The sequence below is a fragment of the Myotis brandtii genome, unplaced genomic scaffold (assembly GCF_000412655.1).
Source record: "Myotis brandtii unplaced genomic scaffold, ASM41265v1 scaffold111, whole genome shotgun sequence".
Classification (NCBI taxonomy): Eukaryota; Metazoa; Chordata; class Mammalia; order Chiroptera; family Vespertilionidae; genus Myotis; species Myotis brandtii.
The window spans coordinates 6,077,967-6,092,378 of NW_005353789.1; the positions used below are offsets into that span (position 1 = coordinate 6,077,967).

A 14,412-nucleotide genomic window follows, 5' to 3' on the forward strand; every position below is an offset into this window, starting at 1 on the left:
GTGTCCACTCATGCACCAAGAGGTTGCCGGTTCAATTCCCGGTCAGGGCACATGCCTGGGTTGCGGGCTTGATTCTCAGTATGGGGCGTGCAGGAGGCAGCCGATAGATGTTTCTCTCTCACCAGTGTTTCCATTTCTCTCTCCCTTTCCCTTCCTCTTTCGCTAAGTCAATAAAAACATATTTTAAAAAGATTTTTAAAATTGGGGAATGACAAAGTACATGAATATTTCATAAGCTAAATAGATGCTCACATGCTTATTCTACGCTAGTACCTCTTGACATTGTCTTCATGTTATGTCCCGTCAGCTTGAACAAGTTCAATGGCATTGAGCCATCTTTCTTTCATGGTGTGTTTCATGAGGGCACCCTCTGGAAATGACATGTAAGGTGAACGTGGCAACTAACTGCAGTAAGATGGGTATGGTTTTAGCCCCTCCAATGGCTGGCAGCCCCAAAACCCGCTGGTAAAAATGAACTCCCTGATAATGGCTCAGGTCACAGGCCTCTGCGCTGCCCACCGACAACCCCTCCCCTGCCATTCCCATTTCCCGGTAGTAACATCACTTAATGAGCTTAAAAAGATTACACCGTCTTTCTCTAAGTCAATAAAAACATATTTTAAAAATATTTTTAAACTGGGGAATGACAAAGTACATGAATATTTCATAAGCGAAATAGATGCTCACATGCTTATTCCATGCTAGTACCTCTTGACATTGTCTTCATGTTATGTCCCGTCAGCTTGAACAAGTTCAATGGCATTGAGCCATCTTTCTTTCATGGTGTGTTTCATGAGGGCACCCTCTGGAAATGACATGTAAGGTGAACGTGGCAACTAACTGCAGTAAGATGGGTATGGTTTTAGCCCCTCCAATGGCTGGCAGCCCCAAAACCCGCTGGTAAAAATGAACTCCCTCACAGGCTCAGGTAACAGGCCTCCGCACTACCCACTGACAACCCCTCCCCTGCCATTCCCATTCCCCAGTAGTAACATCACTTAATGAGCTTAAAAAGATTACACCTCCATACAGCAGTAATGAGAAACACAACTCACAGAAATGCAAGGGCAGGGGCCAGCCTCGCCCTTCGCGGGCAGCCCTCCCTGGGACCCAGACAGCCCTGAAACTCAGCAGCGGGGGTCTTTGCTTTGGCACTCGGTCCCCCACTAGAACAAGGCTTGGTTGTACTCCTTCCCTCTCTGTTGGCTTTCTTGTTTCTCCTGCTACTTTCCTTAAATCGCCTTCCACCCTGTGTGCCTTTCTTCTACCCCTTAGTCTCTCTACCTACTCACTGTTTCTCTTTATCACTTCACCTTACAGCTTTAACCCGTGGTTCTCAAATTTTACTGCACATTAGAATCACCTGGGCAGCTTTTGAAACTGTCCAATGCCAGGCTACACTTATATACCAATTAAAGTAGAATTTGGGGGACTGGAATTGAATTAGAATTCTGGGGGCACCTGTTTGTTTTTATTAACCCCCGATGTAATTCCAACATGCAGCCAAGTTTGAAAGGGAGCAGCTTTAAACCATTTTGATTCAAGGATGCAGGATTACAGATATTTGGTTCATATTCGAAACCAGAATCATCCAAACATGGTAGTTTTAGCTGATGCCTCACATTTAGAATGGGGGCTGGAGGGGAGGATTCCACCATGACTCTTGAGTGATCTCAGAGCTCAGACTTCAGCTCCTGAGGCTCAGACAGATACCTGCATGCCATTCTTTCACAGTTGGGCATGGAGTGGTGAGTCTCCTGCTACTTTCCTTAAATCGCCTTCCACTCTGTGTGCCTTTCTTCTACCTCTTAGTCTCTCTACCTACTTACTGTTTCTCTTTATCACTTCACCTTACAGCTTTAACCCGTGGTTCTCAAATTTTACTGCGCATTAGAATCACCTGGGCAGCTTTTGAAATTGTCCAATGCCAGGCTACACTTTTATACCAACTAAATTAGAATTTGGGGGGCTGGAACTGAATTAGAATTCTGGGGGCACCTGTTAGTTTGTTTTTATTAACCCCCGATGTAATTCCAACATGCAGCCGAGTTTGAAAGGGGGCAGCTTTAAACCATTTTGATTCAAGGATGCAGGATTACAGATATTTGGTTCATATTCGAAACCAGAATCATCCAAACATGGTAGTTTTAGCTGATGCCTCACATTTAGAATGGGGGCTGGAGGGGAGGATTCCACCATGACTCTTGAGTGATCTCAGAGCTCAGACTTCAGCTCCTGAGGCTCAGACAGATACCTGCATGCCATTCTTTCACAGTTGGGCATGGAGTGGTGAGTCCTGCTTGGAATACCTTCTTCTGCTGTAAAACCATGTTATCCCAGGAATGAAACCAGGTCATTTATCATCAACCCCCTTCGCTGGGGAACAATACAGCATTCCTTTGTATGTGGCTAGTGTTCAGTGCACAGCCAGTGAGCATATGTAACCCAGTGAGTGAAAATAGCAGTTATCATTATATGCTCCAGAAAAAAAAAAAAAGTCCCTTTTCTCATTACAGTAAGGGAGTCTTATTGCATACCTCTCAGGAAACCCAATAATGTGTTAGATGAATTTTCCATGGGAAGGAACAACTGGTTAGGAAATCAAATCCTATACTTCTAGACAGTGACATTCAAACCCAGGACTCCAGGGAAGCCAAAAACTGCTCTGGTATGGTCCCAGCAGGATTGAAATACCTCCTCAAAGCATACTGAGCAAATTCCCATGATGCCAGGCCCCTTGGAAAAGTTTCTGGGGGTAGGAGGCCACCGCAGCTGCCTCCTTCCCCTCCTCTCAACCACTTGCTCAAGTGGAAAAAAATGTTCAAAGGCTAAGTTACCACAGTTCTCAGTTATACCGGTTTCCCCTCTGGGGAAGCCTGATCCTGGGTCCTAAGATGCAATGCAAACTGTACTGCAGTTTGGGATCTGCATTCATGTCCCAGGTATTTGCTGGTCCTTTGCTCAAATTAAGAAATGCAAAGAGCAGAAGAACAAAAGGACACACGAAGTAATGGTGGGAACCAGAGGGGATGAGACGGTCATCCCAAGTGCTGGGGGGCACATGGAGGTGGGAGGTACCGTACAAGACACGGGAAGCTCCCGGCAGAATCTACTGCCGCCATTGGCAGCCGCTAGAGCTCCCAGCTCTCCTCAGAAGGCGCCAGGGTGACCCACCCCCTGCCTGCCCATCCATAGAGGACTGGCTGCAGAGGACAGCACGGGGCCCTTTTTAATATCTTGACACAGGCAACTCTTGGAAATACATAGGAAAGAATCTTTCTCATTGGGTTCCTGTGTCCAGGTGAGGTGGAGGAGGCCATGTGTGTTATACAGAGGTGAGTGCCTAGGGTTTCAATAACAGTTTTAGCCCTAGCTGGTTTGGCTCAGAGGAAAGAGCATTGGCCTGTGGACTGAAGGGTCCCATGTTTGATTCCGGTCAAGGGCACATGCCTGGGTTGCCGGCTTGGTCCCCAGCGTGGGGGGAGGCAGCTGGTCAGTGGTTCTCTCTCATCATTGATGTTTCTATCTCTCTCTCCCGCTCCCTTTCTCTCTGAAGTCAATAAAATTTTTTAAAAGAAAAGAACAGTTTTACAATTGCCTATTTGTAAATTGTGATTGCTCCTTTCCTCTTTGTCCCCAACTCCTACTGCCTGCCCACTTGAGAGTTATCTTTTGACATCATAGTTTCCCCAAAGGCCGCACGTTGTGCTGCCTAAAGAATATAATCCTTTAATTTAATGGGACAAAGATGGCCTAGAAAATGATAGATAGCTGCCTAGAGAGCCCCTTTCTGCCGCCCGAGGGTCCTTTCCTGTCACTCAGCTTCGCACCAATGATCTCTGATTTGTTTCAGAATGAGAGCTTTCTACCTAACATGTCCAAAGAACTTGATCTTTTTTAAAAAAATCCCCATTCTGAACTTGGGCCTAGTTGGTACTGTCTTTTATGTTTATTATTGATCTTAGAGAGAAAGGGAGAGGGAGAAAGAGAGAGAGAAAGAAACATCGATCAGTTGCCTCTGAGCACGCATTCTGACCAGGGATCAAACCCACAACCCGAGCATGTGCCCTGACTGGGAATCAAACCGGTGACCTTTTTGGTTCACGGGACAACACTCAACCAAATGAGCCACACCGGCCAGGTGGTACTGTCTGTCTTTTAAAACTATATTTCCTCTTAGCAAAAAAGTTATAATCAGAAACTTTACAACCAGTATGTTCTCATTTTCACAAACCAGTCAGATCAGTGCCTTAACTAGAACAATCTTAGGAGAATGCAATCAGGTAAATTTGGAATAACGATTTTATCTTTCATTACAATGAACCATTTTCATATACATTACCTTCTTTCATCCTTATAGCAACTCAGCAGGGAAGATATTATTACTGTTCTTCATTTTAAGAAGAAACTTAGTCTCAGAGAGATTGACTTGTGCCCATGACATCACGGTCAGAACACAAGAGAGTGAGGTTGGAATCCAAATGATATGGATTTCTCTTCCACATGCACATCTGAGAACTGGCACGATCTGGCTTAGAGGTTGTCAATTTATCCGGAAAAACAGATGCTTTTTATGTTCCAGAAAATGTTAAGCCCCCCTCCACCCCACGTCAAACTTTGTTGCTGTAAAACTAGGGAGTTCTGTTCGATTTCATTAAGAGTAGACATCATAAAATATATATTTTTGGTAGATCTTTTATGAGAAAATAAACTATATTGTCCTGAATCCTCCAGTAAAAAAAGAGAGAGAGAGAGAGAGAGAGAGAGAGAGAGGAGACATCATGTGGTTAATCAGTTGCTTTAAGACTGTAGGTGCTTTTTAAGGGAAAAGAGTCAGGCAGCTGGGGCCGGAGGAGGCGAGGTGACAAAATAGCAGGAAGGATGTGGGGAGGGGTAGATTAATATTCCAAGAAATTCTTTTCTATTATTAAACTGTAACCATGAGTTGGAAAAGGGAGTGATTTCCACAATCCTTTTTTTTTTTTTAACTAGTAGTTGAGTTAATTTTGTATTCTTTAAGAGGGCCTTAAAAAGCATTCCACTCATTACCAGATACTTTTTTCGAGATCACTGACTTGCAAATCCTGGGTGAGTTACAGTCTCACAACTCAATGTAGACACAAAAAGTCACAGAAATCTGACACAGAGGTAGCAAGTGTGCGAGCCACCCATCCCATTCCATTCCAATAACATCATCGCACCCATTTATAAAAGGGACTATTCTGCTAACCCTTAGAAATGTGGGATGGTCTTTTCGGGGGAGTGTGGGCCCGAGGGCTGTGGTGAACTTAATTTCGTCACCATTTTTGTTAGGCGGGAGGAAGCAGCTGTAAAGCAACAGACAGTTTTATTTCCAGAGGTTGATGGAGAACTTGAGACAGCCCGGTGCACAAAGCAGTGCCTCTGAACTCCGGCAGGAAGTTCATGGTCAGCGGGTATCACCTCTTCATTAAACGTGTTTTCCTAGATGACTTACAAGTCAATGTATTGGGGGTCTTTATTTTGTTTTGTTCTTGCCTTTTGTCTATTTGTTTTTTAAGCATCACACGCATTTCTAGAGGAGAAGGCAGGGGAGTGGAAAGTTCACTGCTTGAGGTGCCAAGAGGCCCCAAGACCTATGTCCTCAGAGACCAAGAGCCTCATGTTGGTACTAGCACCGTGACCTCGGCAAGTCCCTAGTACACATGGTTGGATACAGTTCTCTCGTTTTTTACCTCCAGGCAGAGCTGTAGGTTGAAAATGACAAGACCTAGATTCTCACTCTGGTCCCCCTCCACAGGGCAAGTCACACAGCCGGGGAGCACACAGATTTAGGCAGATGCTTATTGTCTTTTACTAATTCAGCTCCACTTCTCTCCAGTCCCTTTTATCCCCAGTAAAACACAATCTATTTCTACTACACACACACACACACACACACACACACACACACACACTCATGTTCAGTAAAAATAATAAATAAATAAATGTCCCCTTTCAACACACAAACTCATAGTATAAATGAATGGGAAGAAGAAAAGCGATATCAAATTTGCAGAGATGGTGGGAGGGTATCCATAGAGGACTAGGCCACAGAGGAGTAAGATTCCATTTTGAAAAAGGACTCCCTTTCCCCCACCCTCTGCTCACAGTTCTGAATCAGGCACGCTGCTTCCTATACCCAGAAAAACCATTTCTCTGCCATCATCATCCCATTGGCAGGGACCCTCCATCGTATATGTTCTAGAGATAAGACCTCTCAAAGGAGGTCATCTGCTTAACAAATATGCATTTTATTTCCAGGACAGTTCATGCTTAAATCACCATGCTATTATACTGTATGCACATATTTCTCATTTAATCCTCATGCTCCTATGAGGTGAGAATTAGAGATATTAAAAGACTCAGGGTCACAGAGCTACTGCCTAATGCCATCAGAGTTTACATCCTGCATCGCCATCTCCTGGGCCCTCTCTCCTAGAAAGAATGAATCTGACATTCACGTGGCTTCCATGAGACTTCCAAAACAAGAGCAAAACAACTACCATGAAATATACCCCCAAATTTTTCTTTGCCACACAAACCAACAAACAACTGATAAACAAACAAACACCACAACTCAGGAGTAGGATAGTATTTGGCAAAAATAGCACCTTGATACAGAAGGTTGAGAGGTTTGGCTTTGCCAAGAAAAAGGGGGGGGGTGCAGGGATATCAGTATTGGGATTATGTAGATCCATTGGTTACAATGCCATTCTGATTATTCAATTCAAGACAGAAATCTGAGTCCCAACCCTGGTTAAAAACCTGAGTTTCGATGAATACCCAGCAATTAACCCCAACAGCCTGTTCTGAAGGGAAATTGTAGCCTCCTAATTTTTAAATTTAAAATTTGAGTTATCAGCGAACAGCAGTGAGTGCTACCTGTACTATAAACAGCTTGTATCACTTCCAGGGATGTTAACTTAAACCGGGAGACCCTTTGCTTTGTTAGTTTGCATTTTAAATGTTCCCTGTTTCTAAGACATGTATTTTGCACATATCTGCCAAGGGAAGCCTCTGTTGATTTCAGGGAGGGTTTGGCTTGTTGGCTCTTATTTGTGTGCATGTCTGCTTTCCTAATTTCCACCCTTTGTACTGTCCTTGCATTCCACGAAGGTTTTCCTTCTTCGATTTTCCTTCAGCTGGGAGGAGGTGTTTGTTTTCCTTTAGGAAGGTTTTTCTTCGGCCCACTTCTTATTTTCTCATTTCTTCTCCATTTATCCACCACTAGCTACAGACCTTCCCTCTTTGTGTACCCAGCAGCGGCAGACACATTGTTCTTGCAGCATCTACACCACCCATACTCCCTCCTCCCACCCAGAGCACTAAACTCTGCCTTCGTTATGGGTCAGCAGGTCTTTAAGGTCTTTGACCCACAACTCACTTGAGACTTTGCATTTCTCTCATCATTGTAGCCTTTTAAGAAGGTGTTTCTACTTTTGATTGTTTTTGGTCACTGGGTAAAACACCCTCAAAACTTACATAAACACCACTGCTCTGCCCCGCATTCCTGGCATTTTTATGACGGCTGTAAGCTGGCCCCAAACTAATGGTAAGAGAAAAAGAAGCAGGTACAGACGGAGCTGCTGATGTGTCATTTCCATCACGAAAAAGATTTCTCTAGGAAACTGAACCCCCAATTATGTTTCCAAGAAGCCCCCTCAATCTTTCCTTTAAAGTAGAGAGATCAACTCGGGCAAGAAGGAAAACTAATCAGTGAAACATCACAAGTCACCCTGTCGTGAGTAACTAGAAGCAAATGAAAATCTCAGGACATGACCTGAGCCAAGGTAGAAAGGTAAGACTTCTCAGGACAGGGACAGCTCTACTAAACAACGCCAGATTAACCCAGGGCAAAGGGTTTTCCCCCAGTTCTCTGAGAGGTCGGGAGGAATGTCCATCCATGTCTAGCAAGGCCCGTCCATAATCCGTGTCTCTAAGTAAGTGTGAGAAGTGAAGCCGGCCTCCTTTCCTAAACTCGGAGCATTCAACTATAAAAATCAATACATAATGGATGAGATAAGACATATTCAAAAGGCATCTTAGAGACAAAATGTTTCCCACCCCAGAAGCAGAGAGTGCAAGGACTCTTCAGTAACCTTATCGATCATATTAACATATCTAAAGAAAGAATGTGTCAGTCAGAAAGGGGATTTGGAGGGGACAAGCAGAGAAGAAATGAGATTGGAGAGGAGCCCTTGGCAGCATGATCCCTGCAGTCCAGAGGGGCCCTGACTCGCCAGTGTGAGCAGCTGGGGAGCCTGGCAGACACATCCCTAATGGGGAGCTAGGCCATCTGGCTGGCAGAGCAGATGCCAGCACATGGGCGCTGAGTCTGAGATCACCATGAATTTATGGTCCGACTTCCTAGCAAGCTTTCCTGTGCAGATAAAGTATAGTGATACTTGTTCAAAATGAGTTAATGCATTGACATTCTGGTGTATGTCTTTCAATTTCCTGTGAGTTTGGTCAATGTGAGTGAACATTCCTAAATTCCATGAGCTCCTGGGCCCTGTCATGTCCAGTTCTGTATCTATTAGGCTGGGACCAGCCCCTTAATGGTGGTAAATTCACCGAGGGAAGGGATAGGGGATCTTGAATAACTAATAATGATTAAATATTGAACGTCTACTATGTACTTATACTTTATTCATTAAATCTCATAATGCCCTGTTGAGGCAGAAATTATTTCCATTTTATAAATTAAGAAATTGATGCAAGGAGGCTCAAGGTCACACAATTTGTAAATGACAAGGCTGGGACTGTCTCCTGTTCTGTGAAAAGAAGTAACACAAATCTCATGTCACCACCCACTAGAAGGCATAACCAGAGCCAGCGTGACTCCCTTTTCACAGCAGGAAACAGGGTGGCCCTCTTCAGAGGTTAATCCATCACCAGAGTCCTGTCAAAACACACCGGGAGTGTGGATTCCTCTGCCAGTCCTCAACAGGTAAATGTCAGTGTTCTAAAGTTGGGCCTTGAGTTCCAATGTCAAAGTGAGTTCAAAACGTTCAACACTCTCTGGACTCATGGAATGGCCCAGTGTTCTGAGCCTTCCTGCCCATCTGTTTGAACTCAGCCACATGTCTGGGATGACTGCTTGCTTTACTCCAATCTTGAGCCACAAGGAATGGGCCTGGAGTTGGCCAATAACAATGTAGTAAACAACATCAGGAGCATCTGTTGTTACCATGTTAAAGATGAGAACACTGACTCTCCAGTGAGGTTAAGTAATTTGCCCAATGAGAAGGACAGCCCTGGAACCTGACCCCAGACACCCATCCTCTGAGCCACTCTGTATCACTGGCCACCAGAGAAACCACCAGTTAGGTGGCTCTGAAGAGAAAACAGGCAGCCCAGCACACTGACAGTCACCTGGATCTGGGGACATGGTAAGACCACACCCACGGCTGTGTTTTTGTGGCTGGGCGGAGCTGCCGCTCTCCTATGTGAGGGCTCACTCAGTCAAGTCTGAGGAATGAATGGATGCAGGAGTGAAGGATCCTATAAGAGACTCTCTGTGGCGTGATGAGAAGATCAGCTAACTTTTCACCCTTAAAAATAGTGTGGCTTGATTTAATGACTCCTAAATTCCCAGGCAACTTGAACATTCTCGGATGTTATAATATTTAGTTGGCAAGTAAGGCAGCCAAAATCTGATTCATGAAGAAATACTTTTTTAAAGGTAAAATGTGCCTGGCCAGTACGGCTCAGTGGTTGAACATCGACCTATGAACCAGGAGTTCAGGGCACTTGCCTGGGTTGTGGGCTCGATCCCCAGTAGGGGGCGTTCAGAAGGCAGCCGATCAATGATTCTCTCTCATCATTGATGTATCTCTCTCTCTCTCTTCCTTTTCCTTCTTCTCTGAAATCAATAAAAAAATATATTTTTTAAAAAGTAAAATGTGTAGGCCTAGGGCTTAGCAGGTCAAGGAAATGCAGGTAAAGTGAAACCAGGACATCTAGACACTTTTCTGTCTCTTCCACCTATCAATCTGCTCTGGTACCTTCAGTAACCTAGTTACCTCTTACCTATAAAATAGGGACAGTGATAGCTGTCTCACTGGGTTCTTGTGCAGGTGAAATGAGCCAACATATGTCAAACACCTCGAGAAGTACTTGGTTAGTAATAGTGATTTAAAAAAATTAGAGCTCTTCCCCTTTCTTTAACTAATTCTCTCCACCAAGAGGGGATTGGTAGCCGATCAATGATTCTCTCTCATCATTGATGTATCTCTCTCTCTCTCTTCCTTTTCCTTCTTCTCTGAAATCAATAAAAAAATATATTTTTTAAAAAGTAAAATGTGTAGGCCTAGGGCTTAGCAGGTCAAGGAAATGCAGGTAAAGTGAAACCAGGACATCTAGACACTTTTCTGTCTCTTCCACCTATCAATCTGCTCTGGTACCTTCAGTAACCTAGTTACCTCTTACCTATAAAATAGGGACAGTGATAGCTGTCTCACTGGGTTCTTGTGCAGGTGAAATGAGCCAACATATGTCAAACACCTCGAGAAGTACTTGGTTAGTAATAGTGATTTAAAAAAATTAGAGCTCTTCCCCTTTCTTTAACTAATTCTCTCCACCAAGAGGGGATTGGTTTTCTGGGAGCAGGAAACTTCTTACTTTCAGGCATTAAAACCAATCACAACCCAAACCTTTTCCAACAAAGGAACCATCACTATCACAACCAGAAAAACAAAGCAAACAAAAGAAGGAATTTGCTTGTTTTGGTGACCACTGTGGTGTAGGTGAGCTGGTGGAATGTCACCTAACACTCCAAGCCAACTGCTTTCTCTGGTCCCACAATGAGACAATGCTTCATCTAGCTCTCACCACACCCGGGATCAGGGTCACTTTTCATCAAGCCCAGAAATGTGGAAGAACTCTGCCAAGTCGATACCTGCTGGAGAGGCCAGTGTTTTAATGTCTTCACCCAACTTCCTTCGCACATGCCACAAAATGGGCAAGGATAAATGGGGCAGAGGCATAATGATCCCCAAGATGAGGTTTAAAGAGCCAGCTACCAGCCATGGGGCGGGCTGGGGGCTGTGTGGGAAGCACAGTGAGCACCAGCCCACCTACCTGCGGACCACCAGCCGGAGGGTCTTGTAGGATCCCTTCACCAGGGAAACGGCCTCCCTTCTGGAGCTGCTCAGCACGACCTCATTGATGTGCACCACCTCGTCCCCGGCCTGCAGTCTGGAGCTCACCAAATCCGCTTTGCCCCCTTCTTCAATCTGCTCAGAGAGAGGAACAAACCACGACTTAGCTGCCCTGGGCACGGCCTGGGCTCTGCAGAGCCCCAGGGACGCGCTGAGACCAGAACCCACTTGCAGGGTAAGCTTTGAGCAAGCAGGGCCTGGCCTCCTGTTCCCACACCCTCCACCCTGCCTGCCCACAGTGCACGCTCAGGAACAGTAGCTGAAGGAATGAATGATCTTGGTTTCCATCCAGAAGCCACTATCCCAGGGTGCTGACGGCCCTCAGCCCTTTACATCTTCAAATCCCAAAGTCCACTCAAAGCAACTCTTTCATTCCTTAGAAGTTGAGTTCTTCTTACCTTATTTTTGGGTCTATAATCCTAATTCACCAGGTTAAAGGCTGCTGTGCCAGTTTGTGGACATTTAGGATTCCGCGTTCCCCTCCTCCTCCCTTGCTGGCCCTGTCACTGCCTTTCTAGTTGATAGCATCAGTGTCAGTGGATAATTCTTTGTTGACCACTCGGATACTAAACTTGCTTGCCAAGAAAGTTGAAGCTATTGGCTAAAGCAAGGCTGGGAATTACCTTAATCCTTGTTGTCTTTATTTATTATCACCAATGATAAATTGAGACATCGAGGTGCTTTTGCTGATGCGCTGGTAACAAAATCAACTTCAATATACCAAGACTAACTAAATGCATAAATTTTTAGTAGATGTCAATGATTCACACAATCTATCTGAAAATCATTATTATGACTTTAACGATATTTACAAAAGGTTTAACAATCGTTTTTCTGGAACTATTCATCAAAGAGGATTATACTTCTAACTCCAAGCCCTGCTGATACTGTCTGTCAACAGACTCAGTGAAAAATGAAGGTTATTATTTTAAACCTTTGGACCAATTCTTCAGCAGCTAAAGAGGTCACTGGCATTGTTTGTCCAATTTCACCTGTGTAGAATTTACTTATTCCAAGAATGTGATTGTCAACAGTTTAAATGACTTCAGATAATACACCAGGTACAACTGGGTGGGAAATCCCTAAGCCCTCAAACTAGATGAATATACACCTGGAAAATTAGCCTGCTTTTCCCTTCTCAAATCCTGAATGTATCCACACCCATAAGATTAAATTGATTTTGCTTTGATGACCAGGTGAGGGGTTGACATTTGAATCATTTACAGTCTTTTATATTGTTGTAAATTTAGCACCTACTATAGTGCCTGCAACAAATCTGGAGAAGTTGATTTAAAAGAAATAAAAACAGTACTGGGCGATATATGCTATGATAGAAATACATTCGAAGTAAGTAGAGGCACAAAGGTGTGTGTGTGTGTGTGTGTGTGTCCATGTCAGCGGCTGGATGTGGTGTTGGAGAGGCAGGAGGCCAGGCCTGGCTCCTTGTCCTCTCTTTTAATTCTTCTAATCCAATCTAGAAGAAGAAGAGTGAGGCTGCCATTTTGGGGCTGGTCCTATGTTCTGCTTCTCCAGGGTTTGTGCCCTCCAAACTGAAATACCTTCACCTGCTTCCTCCCCAGCCCTGTTCCCATCTTACGTCATCAGCTGCAGCATTACCATGATCACAAGCATATCATTGGCAGCAACATAGTGACCTGTTCCAACCTCAAGGAGATCAGGTCACACCCCTCTACATGACCCTACTCATCACACTCAGAGTAGAAACCAAAGTCCTCCCTGCATGTGGGTATTCCAGACGCACTCCCATCTCAGTCCTCGTACATGCTGTTCCCTCGGGATTTTATTTTCTTTCTCCCTAACCTCCTCACCATGCTTGCTACCAGTTGTTGAGTGCCCTCTGTGCTCCCATAACTTTTTTGCATTATCTTAAAAGTCTCAAAGATGTTATAATCTTTTTATATAAGCATGAACACCAAGCTCAGAGGAGACCCATGACTTGCTCAAGGTTGCAAAATCAGTAAAGCAACAGAGCCCAGCCTGGAATTCAAGACCGACTTCAGAGCCCACACTCTCCAGCCTGCTGCCTCAGAGACTCCCATGGAACTCTGTCACCAAGTTACCACTTCTTCACGTGTCTGCCTAATCCTCTGAGTGCCCCAGAAACCTGACATCCAATATTTTTGTGTTCTGACTTCTCTTTCAGAGATACTATGAATTCTGAAGGTATTATATGTGCCCCAGTTCAACAGAATTCACAGCTTACACATGAGAAAAAGAGTTGGCCCACACTGCCATCAAGTCAGGGTTGGCCTTGCAACATAAAACTGAACATGCAATGACTTCCATTTCTGTGCAATCCTATCCCGAGCTTTGATTAAAATGTGACTCGCCCTGCAGAAGTCCACCACAACTGAATTTCACCTGCACTCTTAACGTCTAAACTCGTGAATGACCCTCCCTGGCTCCTTTCATTCCTGGATGATGACAGGGAGGAGTATGGGGAAGGAGGAGTAATTCAATACCTCACAGTCAATGTAACGAATGTGCAGTTTTTGTGCTGTTTTGTGCAGTTGGTGATCTGAGGAGAAATGTGTTCTCCCAAAGTGCAACAACTGTATTAAAGCAATAAGAAAAATACAGAAAGATAAAAAGATAAGTAGATAAAGGAATATATTAAGAATCTCTCAAACAAAGCTTGTAAGTGTTGCTTTTTATTCACTGGGGGTTATCATTACTCACAGCCTGGGCATTCTTGTTTTAAACTGTATGTAAAGTGGGGACAACACAATAGAGTAGAATAAATAAAAGTTCCTCCCAGGAAGTATATCTTGCTCTCAGATCCTGTGAAGTTAATAAGCATTTTTGGAACCCAGAACTAACTGCTGGACTTCAAACGAAACAGAAACATTGTCGTGGGTTGCTCAGAGTGATATGAGGTACACATGTAATGTCCCACTCTCCCCACTTCTTCTCACCTCACTGGCGTTGTGCTGTTGAAAATGTCTTTTTGGGGTCAGAAATGATTGTGTTGCAGGAGATGAAAGAACATGGCTTAGGAGTCAGGAGTCCTGGGCTCTCATCCCGATTCTGACCCTTTTCATCTGAGGGCCCCGAATGAGCCTCTCCTCTATAAAACATGGGCACCACTGTTTCTGTGCAGAATGATGAGACAGTGCCAGGGACAGAAACGTGAATTCTCACACTTAACATAACCAGCAGGGAAAATGCCTTAGTCTTATTTTAAATTGGAATACATATACAACAGTTC

General features: G+C 44.3%; 1 protein-coding gene across 1 annotated transcript in view; it reads right to left on the minus strand.

Moving 5' to 3' along the window:
* Window positions 1-14,412, minus strand: part of SHROOM3 (shroom family member 3) — a 238,400-nt gene that overhangs the window by 187,765 nt on the left and 36,223 nt on the right. The window contains exon 3 of the mRNA XM_014544945.1: window positions 11,104-11,258. Within this exon, the coding sequence (XP_014400431.1) occupies window positions 11,104-11,258 (155 nt within the window). The remainder of the gene's footprint in view (window positions 1-11,103; window positions 11,259-14,412) is intronic.